This window comes from Phallusia mammillata, chromosome 2 (assembly GCF_965637545.1).
Source record: "Phallusia mammillata chromosome 2, kaPhaMamm4.hap1.1, whole genome shotgun sequence".
In the NCBI taxonomy this organism is placed as follows: domain Eukaryota; kingdom Metazoa; phylum Chordata; class Ascidiacea; order Phlebobranchia; family Ascidiidae; genus Phallusia; species Phallusia mammillata.
The window spans coordinates 14,009,784-14,023,779 of NC_137253.1; the positions used below are offsets into that span (position 1 = coordinate 14,009,784).

General features: G+C 37.7%; 3 protein-coding genes and 1 long non-coding RNA gene across 4 annotated transcripts; all 4 read left to right on the forward strand.

The window, feature by feature from the left end:
• Positions 1–16: 16 nt before the first annotated feature.
• LOC145213637 (uncharacterized) lies at positions 17–1,267 on the forward strand. The gene has a single exon (XM_080081995.1). The coding sequence runs from the start codon at positions 81–83 to the stop codon at positions 603–605; it is 525 nt and encodes a 174-aa protein (XP_079938121.1). The 5' UTR covers positions 17–80; the 3' UTR covers positions 606–1,267.
• Positions 1,268–2,070: 803 nt separating this feature from the next.
• On the forward strand, positions 2,071–3,288 carry LOC145213638 (uncharacterized). Its single transcript, XM_080081996.1, has one exon. The coding sequence runs from the start codon at positions 2,102–2,104 to the stop codon at positions 2,624–2,626; it is 525 nt and encodes a 174-aa protein (XP_079938122.1). The 5' UTR covers positions 2,071–2,101; the 3' UTR covers positions 2,627–3,288.
• Positions 3,289–4,091: 803 nt separating this feature from the next.
• LOC145213639 (uncharacterized) lies at positions 4,092–5,309 on the forward strand. Its single transcript, XM_080081997.1, has one exon. It carries the CDS (start codon positions 4,123–4,125, stop codon positions 4,645–4,647), a length of 525 nt encoding a protein of 174 aa, XP_079938123.1. The 5' UTR covers positions 4,092–4,122; the 3' UTR covers positions 4,648–5,309.
• Positions 5,310–7,480: 2,171 nt separating this feature from the next.
• On the forward strand, positions 7,481–9,176 carry LOC145215028 (uncharacterized). The gene is made up of 2 exons (XR_013857183.1): positions 7,481–8,135; positions 8,359–9,176. It is a non-coding gene; the product is annotated as an uncharacterized LOC145215028 (long non-coding RNA).
• The last annotated feature ends 4,820 nt before the right edge of the window (positions 9,177–13,996 follow it).

Consider the following 13,996-nt stretch of genomic DNA (forward strand, 5'->3'; position numbering starts at 1 on the left):
GCAATTTTACGACAAATGCAAAGTAAGTACACTTGTTCTAGAACATATGTATTAAGCTAACAAGCTTCGATAGTCGGCCTATGGAACACATAGACCTCACTATGGAACACATAGAGCAGAAGGCACTTACAACCTTCCACACGTCGCCGCGGCTATGGCTTCGATACGTTGATGACACGTACGACAGTAAAATTACCGACAGTAACGTGGTCCACACATTTCACACACACCTGAACACCATATCACCTACAATAGCTTTCACCGTGGAAACCGAACAACACGATACCATTGCGTTTTTGGATGTGGCTGTCACTAGGCAGCCAGACCAAAAGCTCACCACAAACATTTACAAGAAGCCCACCAACACTGATCGCTACCTACACTACACGTCTTACCATCCACGGCACCAAAAACTTACAGTCGCCAAAACGCTTTACGCCAGAGCCACAACTCACATCAAGGATATGGCTATTCACAAACACGAATGCAAAAATATTGCACGCGTGTTAAAGAATAACGGTTTCCCGCGCAACTTACACCACATGACCCATATCACAACCACCTCACAAAACAGACAGTTTAAATCATTCACTTGCTTACCTTAGGTCCAGGGTGTATCGGAGCGCCTAAAACGAATATTGAACGATGCTGGGGTAAAAGTGGCAATGAAACCCTTTAAACCGATTGGACAGTTGTTAACAAAACCAAAAGATGCCACTATACCACAACATCGTACAGGAGTTGTTCACCAGGTCCCTTGCCGTGATTGTGATATGCCGGGTATACATTGGTCAAACTAAGCGGAATCTAAATTCACGTCTCAAGGAACACAAAGTGGCAGTCAAAAACATGGATGTTAACAAGTCCGCCTTATGCGAACACGTTTTTGTATGTGATCACTGCATCAATTGGAAGTTTTTAAACAGGAACCTAATTGGTCGAAAAGTTTGGTCTTTGAAAGTTGCCACATAAATTCTAATCCAAATGTTTTAAACCGTAACGACGGCAAAAACCTCAGCGCAGTTTTCCGCGACATTTTGCGTCCGACTTCCTCTTCAAATATCGGACATTAGTTACGCACTGTCACAATATAGCACACTCAACCCATCACGGAAAGCCTTTGTTCTCTTATAATTACTTTACGCTATATCCCGCTGCGCTTGTGCATTTTCGCTTGTGGTGCTCGCATTATTTCGTTTATTGCTCTGATGAAGCCCTACCGTTCTGGGCGAAACGTTAGCGAAATACAAGTTATTAAAAACAACAATTAGTATTTTGTTTAGCATTACACCAGTTGAACGACAAATTTGTTAAAGAAACGCGTGGTGGTAAACTTTTGTTGGAGACCGCTGTGAAAGCCCTTTAAATGTTTTTTTTCGTTTGGCCAAATTGGATGCAAACGATAAACCTGGTAATCGTAGGTAAAAATGTTTAGAAAAAGGGACAAAACAAAGTATACGGGTTTAGACGCCGAAGACGATTGTGCACAAGAAAATACAACTCACCAGTACCAGAGAAATTTACAAAAACAAACAAACAAACATTTGTCTAACTGTCGATTTTGCCTTTTTTTTAAGAGTTTCTACCTTTATTCTTTTATGCGTTATTATTGTAAAGGAGATCCATACAACTTGCAGGACGTTTTTAGCACAGCATGTAGATTGTAGAGAATTACAACAAAACCAGTCATTTGTTTTGGATGTTCTGTTTCTGTGTAGGGAGGGAGTTGAACCCAAAGTCTCTCTATCAAACACAAGTTGTCGCACGAGAATTCATGGAGCGTGAAATGGGGCGACATTACGTAATCATATCGACAAGGATGATACCGAAACCAGTTTATGATGTCACATACTTCTGTGACGTCATAATTTATTCAAATCCCGTTATTTTATGTCAAATTTGTTTCGTTTGAAACCACTTCGAGATTGCCTTTTCAATATTCGTCACCTTCTTTTTGTGCGTTTCTAATAAAAGCGAAACGAACCGTCCCAGTCGGCATAGATTTTAATATTTTCAAATATGCAATTTTACGACAAATGCAAAGTAAGTACACTTGTTCTAGGACATATGTATTAAGCTAACAAGCTTCGATAGTCGGCCTATGGAACACATAGACCTCACTATGGAACACATAGAGCAGAAGGCACTTACAACCTTCCACACGTCGCCGCGGCTATGGCTTCGATACGTTGATGACACGTACGACAGTAAAATTACCGACAGTAACGTGGTCCACACATTTCACACACACCTGAACACCATATCACCTACAATAGCTTTCACCGTGGAAACCGAACAACACGATACCATTGCGTTTTTGGATGTGGCTGTCACTAGGCAGCCAGACCAAAAGCTCACCACAAACATTTACAAGAAGCCCACCAACACTGATCGCTACCTACACTACACGTCTTACCATCCACGGCACCAAAAACTTACAGTCGCCAAAACGCTTTACGCCAGAGCCACAACTCACATCAAGGATATGGCTATTCACAAACACGAATGCAAAAATATTGCACGCGTGTTAAAGAATAACGGTTTCCCGCGCAACTTACACCACATGACCCATATCACAACCACCTCACAAAACAGACAGTTTAAATCATTCACTTGCTTACCTTAGGTCCAGGGTGTATCGGAGCGCCTAAAACGAATATTGAACGATGCTGGGGTAAAAGTGGCAATGAAACCCTTTAAACCGATTGGACAGTTGTTAACAAAACCAAAAGATGCCACTATACCACAACATCGTACAGGAGTTGTTCACCAGGTCCCTTGCCGTGATTGTGATATGCCGGGTATACATTGGTCAAACTAAGCGGAATCTAAATTCACGTCTCAAGGAACACAAAGTGGCAGTCAAAAACATGGATGTTAACAAGTCCGCCTTATGCGAACACGTTTTTGTATGTGATCACTGCATCAATTGGAAGTTTTAAAACAGGAACCTAATTGGTCGAAAAGATTGGTCTTTGAAAGTTGCCACATAAATTCTAATCCAAATGTTTTAAACCGTAACGACGGCAAAAACCTCAGCGCAGTTTTCCGCGACATTTTGCGTCCGACTTCCTCTTCAAATATCGGACATTAGTTACGCACTGTCACAATATAGCACACTCAACCCATCACGGAAAGCCTTTGTTCTCTTATAATTACTTTACGCTATATCCCGCTGCGCTTGTGCATTTTCGCTTGTGGTGCTCGCATTATTTCGTTTATTGCTCTGATGAAGCCCTACCGTTCTGGGCGAAACGTTAGCGAAATACAAGTTATTAAAAACAACAATTAGTATTTTGTTTAGCATTACACCAGTTGAACGACAAATTTGTTAAAAAAACGCGTGGTGGTAAACTTTTGTTGGAGACCGCTGTGAAAGCCCTTTAAATGTTTTTTTTCGTTTGGCCAAATTGGATGCAAACGATAAACCTGGTAATCGTAGGTAAAAATGTTTAGAAAAAGGGACAAAACAAAGTATACGGGTTTAGACGCCGAAGACGATTGTGCACAAGAAAATACAACTCACCAGTACCAGAGAAATTTACAAAAACAAACAAACAAACATTTGTCTAACTGTCGATTTTGCCTTTTTTTTAAGAGTTTCTACCTTTATTCTTTTATGCGTTATTATTGTAAAGGAGATCCATACAACTTGCAGGACGTTTTTAGCACAGCATGTAGATTGTAGAGAATTACAACAAAACCAGTCATTTGTTTTGGATGTTCTGTTTCTGTGTAGGGAGGGAGTTGAACCCAAAGTCTCTCTATCAAACACAAGTTGTCGCACGAGAATTCATGGAGCGTGAAATGGGGCGACATTACGTAATCATATCGACAAGGATGATACCGAAACCAGTTTATGATGTCACATACTTCTGTGACGTCATAATTTATTCAAATCCCGTTATTTTATGTCAAATTTGTTTCGTTTGAAACCACTTCGAGATTGCCTTTTCAATATTCGTCACCTTCTTTTTGTGCGTTTCTAATAAAAGCGAAACGAACCGTCCCAGTCGGCATAGATTTTAATATTTTCAAATATGCAATTTTACGACAAATGCAAAGTAAGTACACTTGTTCTAGGACATATGTATTAAGCTAACAAGCTTCGATAGTCGGCCTATGGAACACATAGACCTCACTATGGAACACATAGAGCAGAAGGCACTTACAACCTTCCACACGTCGCCGCGGCTATGGCTTCGATACGTTGATGACACGTACGACAGTAAAATTACCGACAGTAACGTGGTCCACACATTTCACACACACCTGAACACCATATCACCTACAATAGCTTTCACCGTGGAAACCGAACAACACGATACCATTGCGTTTTTGGATGTGGCTGTCACTAGGCAGCCAGACCAAAAGCTCACCACAAACATTTACAAGAAGCCCACCAACACTGATCGCTACCTACACTACACGTCTTACCATCCACGGCACCAAAAACTTACAGTCGCCAAAACGCTTTACGCCAGAGCCACAACTCACATCAAGGATATGGCTATTCACAAACACGAATGCAAAAATATTGCACGCGTGTTAAAGAATAACGGTTTCCCGCGCAACTTACACCACATGACCCATATCACAACCACCTCACAAAACAGACAGTTTAAATCATTCACTTGCTTACCTTAGGTCCAGGGTGTATCGGAGCGCCTAAAACGAATATTGAACGATGCTGGGGTAAAAGTGGCAATGAAACCCTTTAAACCGATTGGACAGTTGTTAACAAAACCAAAAGATGCCACTATACCACAACATCGTACAGGAGTTGTTCACCAGGTCCCTTGCCGTGATTGTGATATGCCGGGTATACATTGGTCAAACTAAGCGGAATCTAAATTCACGTCTCAAGGAACACAAAGTGGCAGTCAAAAACATGGATGTTAACAAGTCCGCCTTATGCGAACACGTTTTTGTATGTGATCACTGCATCAATTGGAAGTTTTAAAACAGGAACCTAATTGGTCGAAAAGATTGGTCTTTGAAAGTTGCCACATAAATTCTAATCCAAATGTTTTAAACCGTAACGACGGCAAAAACCTCAGCGCAGTTTTCCGCGACATTTTGCGTCCGACTTCCTCTTCAAATATCGGACATTAGTTACGCACTGTCACAATATAGCACACTCAACCCATCACGGAAAGCCTTTGTTCTCTTATAATTACTTTACGCTATATCCCGCTGCGCTTGTGCATTTTCGCTTGTGGTGCTCGCATTATTTCGTTTATTGCTCTGATGAAGCCCTACCGTTCTGGGCGAAACGTTAGCGAAATACAAGTTATTAAAAACAACAATTAGTATTTTGTTTAGCATTACACCAGTTGAACGACAAATTTGTTAAAAAAACGCGTGGTGGTAAACTTTTGTTGGAGACCGCTGTGAAAGCCCTTTAAATGTTTTTTTTCGTTTGGCCAAATTGGATGCAAACGATAAACCTGGTAATCGTAGGTAAAAATGTTTAGAAAAAGGGACAAAACAAAGTATACGGGTTTAGACGCCGAAGACGATTGTGCACAAGAAAATACAACTCACCAGTACCAGAGAAATTTACAAAAACAAACAAACAAACATTTGTCTAACTGTCGATTTTGCCTTTTTTTTAAGAGTTTCTACCTTTATTCTTTTATGCGTTATTATTGTAAAGGAGATCCATACAACTTGCAGGACGTTTTTAGCACAGCATGTAGATTGTAGAGAATTACAACAAAACCAGTCATTTGTTTTGGATGTTCTGTTTCTGTGTAGGGAGGGAGTTGAACCCAAAGTCTCTCTATCAAACACAAGTTGTCGCACGAGAATTCATGGAGCGTGAAATGGGGCGACTTTGCACGCTTTTAACAACGCAAAGGATAAGGTTTTTGGTGTTTTTTTCAATAACCTGCTTTAACGCCCAAATACTTTTTATTTCTAAATTGCCTTGCTGACAAGAAAATTTAAATGTGACGTAAAAGTGACGTCATTGGTTGCTAGGCAACGCGCAATCTTTGCAGGAAAGCTCTTTTATTAGCACTAGTTGGGCGAAAAAGTTCGTTTGAGAGCAAATTTGTGAAAATATAGTTTTAAAAAACTAATGTCAATGATAAAATGTAGTAAATATGAATAATCCCGACAGTTTTAAGCAATAAAAATGTAGTCTGCACAGATATTTAAAAAATTAAAATGTGTTACCAAAGCAGTTTGAATTGTCAAAATTATATTTTTTAAACTCATTGTATTTTTAGATACTGGAAAAAGGAAAGTGCAAACCTATGAAAAGTAACAATGAGTTTAACAGTTCTATGATAAGATTACTTAGTGTGCATGTGAACTTGCAGCTTAAAATAGTGAAAAAGTAAAAAAAAGTGGCCAGTTAAGTTCACCGAAATAATGAGAAAACTGTTGGATGGTTGGGCTTTAAAATGAACAAGACATTGATTTTAAAGTATCCTTACCAAAAAGAAACATCTTCAGCCTTCCACCATACCAAATCTGGGTGGGTAAATGGCACTTGGATTACAATACTAACAGGCATGAGGACAAAGAAAAAGGAAACATAAATGCCAGTGTTTTATTTTGTATTTTCTGATGTCATAAATTTGATTAAAACATACACAATTATTGACATAAAATATTGATGCATAACACGACAAAAAAGGCAAAATACATTTTTTTGTTTTAAATGGTTAATGTAATTTTTCTGACATTTAGTACACTGACACTAGATGCTTTGGACTTCATGCAACTGCTGTGTTGCTTTTTTTTTTTTTTTTATAAAAAACAATGTTTGAAAATTGCAGATAATCCTTACATGTTAATTTAGGTCCTTAATAGAATCACTTGGAAAAATTTATTCATGATTTCCTCAAATAACATGTATTATGAGAACTGGAAAGTATCAGCTGAGATTAAAATAATAAATAAAAATGCCATTATAGAAATTTAATTTTTCACAAAACAAATCTTTGCTTTTATGCTGTCCAGGTGGATTAGTTGAAGAATCTCTTCCAATTTTGTTTTCTGTTGGTTGTTGCATGTAACAATTTTAGTTGTATTTGTTCATACTTTCTTTTTTCAAAAAGGGATTTGCTGTTGTGTTTCACATGGTAATTCTTATAATAAACATGATTACATATTCCTTGATTGATGCAAAAATTTTATTTATGACTGAAAAGTGTCAAAGAAATGATAAAAAAATGAAAAGCAGAGTAAAAGATTGTACAATATCTTATGAGGTATTGTCAAAGGCTTTAATTTCAAAATATAGTATGTAAAGAATGACGTCACTATTACGTCATCACTTTTTTGACGTTGGAGGAACATAGTCAAATTATTTAACTTAATTTTAGATGAATATACTTCACAACATTTGTATCTTTTGGGACTTAAGTAGGCTACATGTATATCTACTGGAAAATTTACCCGCTAAAACCTGATTTAAACTCTATCTCATGTTCATCAGTTCCATTTAAACATTATAAGTTGAGCGTAGTTATATTTTTATTCAGAATTTACAAAATCAAACACCGCAAAAGTATCCAAATTAATCGTTTTATAAATCGGCTCCATAAGGCGCAATGCAAAATTCGCGCTAATTTCGCCCCATTTTCATCCCCATGATCCGAAACACTGCAATCCAGTTCGTGCGACAACTTGTGTTTTCTATCACCCGATCCGTCTGGAAGTCCCCGATTAAAATCGGCTGTGTTACGCAGAATAATGCGTTTCTTATCGGGCGGGATTAGAATCTTTAGAACCTGTGTTATAACACAGCCCGATTGCGGACGGTTTTATCGGTAATGGCAGTGGAGCATTAAATTTGTTTTTTATTGGCAAATATTATTTTTGCTGTGATAATAATAGCAGGTAAATTGGGTTTTATACGAAAATGGCAGTTAATTGTAAAACAGCAAGACAAAAACAAATGCATTCTAAGCTGTGAAATGAATATGTAAAACACTAAAATGGGCCAAGAATCAAAATTGAAGTACCTGATTGGCATCAAGGTTCTGGCAATGAAGCAATGCAAAGAGACCTTTAAGTGAGAAGAATTTCAAGTTCTTACCTTTATATGAAGCAAAGTGAGGACCAGCACACTGTCATATGAGGGCTTGTAGATTGGATTTGAATTGAAATGATTCACAGTAAGTGGCTGCCTTGTTACTGCCTTTCTAAACTCAACTCTTTCTGTATTTCTGGCTGATGTTATTTTGAATTTTAGCACAGTTAAAACCCCCAATATTGAATATTAACTCTGTTTTATAACACTTAGACTGCTTATTGGTTACTAAACTCAAGCCTCTTTTGTTTAACCCATAATTGTCAAGTCAAATGAGCATACACTTTATCTTTATTTTTTTATTGCAGTTCACCATCCGGAAAAAATGCTTAAAGCTTGAAAAAATCAACAGAAGCATTCCATATCAAAAAATTGAAGAAACTCTTTCATTGCGGAAGAATTTTGTCGACAAAAACAGCTCTCTCTTAAAGTGTCAGCAAAATCATTGATGTATACGACCTGTTACTTGCCTCACGGGAGAAAATTGTATGTCGAGATATGCACCACATACTTTAGTTTTACATGAATCAAATCGGAATATGTGTTATTTCTTTTCCACTGTTCTACCTGCCTGCAAGTTTATTTATTAGTTCTTATACCCAAATTAAGAATTTGTATTCAAACATTTGTAGGCGTTGATATTATTTTACCTCCATGGTGATTATGGTCTCATGTAAATTCTGAGAATGTTTTGCACTCTGATGTAGAATCGGACAGTAAAAGTGATTCATCAGACATAAATTGAGAACCTCTAGTTTTGACCAGTAGTCTGCATGATAGCATGTTGTAACAATTGGGTGGTTCAACCTCATTTTTCACATGATATCCGGTTTAGTTTTCTTGATAATTCAGCAAATCATTACATGTTCAGCTGTACAACATTTTTTCACCTTTTTGTTTTATTTTAGTCTGTTTACTTAAAGATCCTTGTTTAGTATGCACTATGTACTTGTAAATGCAGGTTTTTAACTGACCAATCAACCAATTGCTGTGAATGTAATTATTTATTCTCTTCCCATTTATTTCTGCTTTCATATAACTATGTGACTCAACTTGAACATGTTGAAGTGTGGAAATTGGGTTCATAAGGTGCTTTTTCCATCAATAAAGTGTTGTCCTCACTGTGCATTTGGTGTTTCATCATTTTCATTAGTACAGGCTTTAACGTGTTTGAGACCACTAACGACTTGAGGTATATGGAAACGGTTTTTACACGCCAACTCTAAACAACATTCAGTAAACGCTTGCAAAATATCGTTAAAATCTGATCATAACGTCGAAAATGCGAGACGTGCATCATAAGCGAACGCAGGGCATGACCGCTTTAAAAATGATTTTTGCGCTGTCGAATTATGTAGCCTATAAAAGCTCCAGATTTTAAACGGTTTAAGATAAACACAAACGGTTTTCACAGGTCAACTCTAAAATACATCCAGTAAAGGCATACAAAATATCGTTTAAATCTGATCATAACCTCGTAAATGAGAGGCGTGCATCATAAGCGAATGCAGGGCATGACCGCTTTAATAATGATTTTTGCGCTGTCGAATTATGTAGCCTATAAAAGCTCCAGATTTTAAACGGTTAAAGATAAACACAAACGGTTTTCACAGGTCAACTCTAAAATACATCCAGTAAAGGCATACAAAATATCGTTTAAATCTGATCATAACCTCGTAAATGAGAGGCGTGCATCATAAGCGAATGCAGGGCATGACCGCTTTAAATATAATTTTTGCGCAGTCAACCAATGGTATACAAGCTCCAGATGTTAAACGGTTTAAGATAAACACAAACGGTTTTCACAGGTCAACTCTAAAATACATCCAGTAAAGGCATACAAAATATCGTTTTAATCTGATCATAACCTCGTAAATGAGAGGCGTGCATCTTAAGCGAACGCAGGGCATGACCGCTTCAAAAATGATTTTTGGGCAGTGGACCAATGTAGCCTATACAAGCTCCAGATTTTAAACGGTTTAAGATAAACACAAACGGTTTTCACAGGTCAACTCCAAAATACAGCTAGTAAACGCATACAAAACATCGTTTAAATGTGATAATAACTTTAAACCGTTTAAAATCTGGAGCCTTTACATGCTATATGGGTAGACCGCGCAAAAATCATTTTACAGCGGTCATGCCCTGCGTTCGCTTATGATGCACGCCTCTCATTTACGAGGTTATGATCAGATTCAAACGATATTTTGTATGCCTTTACTGGATGTATTTTAGAGTTGACCTGTGAAAACCGTTTGTGTTTATCTTAAACCGTTTAACATCTGGAGCTTGTATACCATTGGTTGACTGCGCAAAAATCATATTTAAAGCGGTCATGCCCTGCGTTCGCTTATGATGCACGCCTCTCATTTACGAGGTTATGATCAGATTCAAACGACATTTTGTATGCCTTTACTGGATGTATTTTAGAGTTGACCTGTGAAAACCGTTTGTGTTTATCTTAAACCGTTTAACATCTGGAGCTTGTATACCATTGGTTGACTGCGCAAAAATCATATTTAAAGCGGTCATGCCCTGCGTTCGCTTATGATGCACGCCTCTCATTTACGAGGTTATGATCAGATTCAAACGACATTTTGTATGCCTTTACTGGATGTATTTTAGAGTTGACCTGTGAAAACCGTTTGTGTTTATCTTAAACCGTTTAATTACATCTGGAGCTTGTATACCATTGGTTGACTGCGCAAAAATCATATTTAAAGCGGTCACGCCCTGCATTCGCTTATGATGCACGCCTCTCATTTACGAGGTTATGATCAGATTCAAACGACATTTTGTATGCCTTTACTTGATGTATTTTAGAGTTGACCTGTGAAAACCGTTTGTGTTTATCTTAAACCGTTTAATTACATCTGGAGCTTGTATACCATTGGTTGACAGCGCAAAAATCATTATTAAAGCGGTCACGCCCTGCATTCGCTTATGATGCACGCCTCTCATTTACGAGGTTACGATCAGATTCAAACGACATTTTGTATGCCTTTACTGGATGTATTTTAGAGTTGACCTGTGAAAACCGTGTGTGTTTATCTTAAACCGTTTAACATCTGGAGCTTGTATACCATTGGTTGACTGCGCAAAAAATCATATTTAAAGCGGTCACGCCCTGCATTCGCTTATGATGCACGCCTCTCATTTACGAGGTTATGATCAGATTCAAACGACATTTTGTATGCTTTTACTGGATGTATTTTAGAGTTGACCTGTGAAAACCGTTTGTGTTTATCTTAAACCGTTTAATTACATCTGGAGCTTGTATACCATTGGTTGACTGCGCAAAAATCATATTTAAAGCGGTCACGCCCTGCATTCGCTTATGATGCACGCCTCTCATTTACGAGGTTATGATCAGATTCAAACGACATTTTGTATGCCTTTACTGGATGTATTTTAGAGTTGACCTGTGAAAACCGTTTGTGTTTATCTTAAACCGTTTAATTACATCTGGAGCTTGTATACCATTGGTTGACTGCGCAAAAATCATATTTAAAGCGGTCACGCCCTGCATTCGCTTATGATGCACGCCTCTCATTTACGAGGTTATGATCAGATTCAAACGACATTTTGTATGCCTTTACTGGATGTATTTAAGAGTTGACCTGTGAAAACCGTTTGTGTTTATCTTAAACCGTTTAACATCTGGAGCTTGTATACCATTGGTTGACTGCGCAAAAATCATATTTAAAGCGGTCACGGCCTGCATTCGCTTATGATGCACGCCTCTCATTTACGAGGTTATGATCAGATTTAAACGATATTTTGTATGCCTTTACTGGATGTATTTTAGAGTTGACCTGTGAAAACCGTTTGTGTTTATCTTTAACCGTTTAAAATCTGGAGCTTTTATATAGGCTACATGATTCGACATCGCAAAAATCATTATTAAAGCGGTCACGCCCTGCATTCGCTTATGATGCACGCCTCTCATTTACGAGGTTATGATCAGATTCAAACGACATTTTGTATGCCTTTACTGGATGTATTTTAGAGTTGACCTGTGAAAACCGTTTGTGTTTATCTTTAACCGTTTAAAATCTGGAGCTTTTATAGGCTACATAATTCGACAGCGCAAAAATCATTATTAAAGCGGTCACGCCCTGCACTCGCTTATGATGCACGCCTCTCATTTACGAGGTTATGATCAGATTTAAACGATATTTTGTATGCCTGTACTGGATGTATTTTAGAGTTGACCTGTCAAAACCGTTTGTGTTTATCTTAAACCGTTTAAAATCTGGAGCTTTTATAGGCTACATAATTCGACATCGCAAAAATCATTTTTAAAGCGGTCATGCCCTGCGTTCGCTGATGATGCACGTCTCGCATTTTCGACGTTATGATCAGATTTAAACGATATTTTACAAGCGTTTACTGAATGTTGTTTAGAGTTGGCGTGTAAAAACCGTTTACATATACCTCAAGCCGTTAGTGGTCTCAAACACGTTAAAGCCTGTACTAATGAAAATGATGAAACACCAAATGCACAGTGAGGACAACACTTTATTGATGGAAAAAGCACCTTATGAACCCAATTTCCACACTTCAACATTTTCAAGTTGAGTCCCATAGTTATATGAAAGCAGAAATAAATGGGAAGAGAATAAATAATTACATTCACAGCAATTGGTTGATTGGTTAGTTAAAACCTGCATTTACAAGTACATAGTACATACGAAACAAGGATCTTTAAGTAAACAGACTAAAATAAAACAAAAAGGTGAAACAATATTGTACAGCTGAAAATGTAATGATTTGCTGAATTATTAAGAAAATTAAACCGGATGTAACGGACAGTAACGCTCCCCAATAGCAAGAACTTTTCCCGCCGTTGTAACCCGTGACCTATACGTTCATTGTGACGACATAACTGCCAACTTTATGTGCGTCCTGCTTTCTCGGCAGGGTTGCCAGATGGCCTAAAAATCGGACAAAAAACGATAGATTGGCCTAATTTCACATGCTGTGTCCGACGCCTAAAAATCATTAGGACATTTAGTTTTTTGTCCTAATATGTTCGAATTTTGCTGATTGAATAACTTTTTGTCTCCTTCCTATTTTTTGAAGGTTGCAAACCCTTTTTACGACAAAACGTGGTTTAAAAGTGCAACTTGTTTTGGTTAGTACCTTGTTTATGACATTAAACACATAATTGTCAGTCAGTGAATGTTTGGCCATTGTTGTGTACAATGTAATTGTATTGTAATAAATGGTTATCTGAGGTGATATGAAGCAACGAGTTGACGAAACATTTTTTAAACGTTGCGAAACCAATGATAAACGCTACAGCAACGTGTTGCAATTACCAACTAAATACTATTTCAAACATATCGTTTTTTTCGAACATGGTAAGTTTGTTGGGTTTTAAGTTTGGATTTCAGTTCTTGTGGTTGCACGCATAAGTGACGTCATATTTTACGTCCGCCACTTTGCATTTGTGTATAACTCGGCGCTCATGAGTTTAGGTAACGTAAACGCACAAAAAATGGCAGTTGGCACCTCGATATTGATACCTTGTTAGCAATTATACGCTCTCGTTTTTTTTGTCCTAAAATGTCCGATTTTCAGACAAATACTATCCGAATCCAGCCGACAATACCTGGCAACCCTGTTTCTCGGTTTCTTGTCTCTGCACGTGTAGCCCAGTCATTGTTTCAGCAGTATCTAAGTCTGTGGTGTTGTATTAAACTTTGCTGAGGTGGATAATTTTATGTTATATAAGGTAAATTGTTTGGACTGTTTGTAATTGTGACGTTTTGATTCTATTTAAATAAGGTGGTCAAAAATCCGGTTTAAATCACTGAAAATAAAGTGCATCTGAAACCGGCTATCTTATTCTGCCAGTCAAGAGACTGAAAGGTAGAATTAGCACACTGCTTGAATTCTACATCATTTAAAACGGTTTTGCTTTGCTGTGGCAATAGTCCT

Excerpts from the sequence above, each read along its gene's own strand:
- LOC145213638 (XM_080081996.1), top strand. The coding sequence starts at position 2,102 with ATGGAACACATAGACCTCACTATGGAACACATAGAGCAGAAGGCACTT.
- LOC145213637 (XM_080081995.1), top strand. The coding sequence starts at position 81 with ATGGAACACATAGACCTCACTATGGAACACATAGAGCAGAAGGCACTT.
- LOC145213639 (XM_080081997.1), top strand. The coding sequence starts at position 4,123 with ATGGAACACATAGACCTCACTATGGAACACATAGAGCAGAAGGCACTT.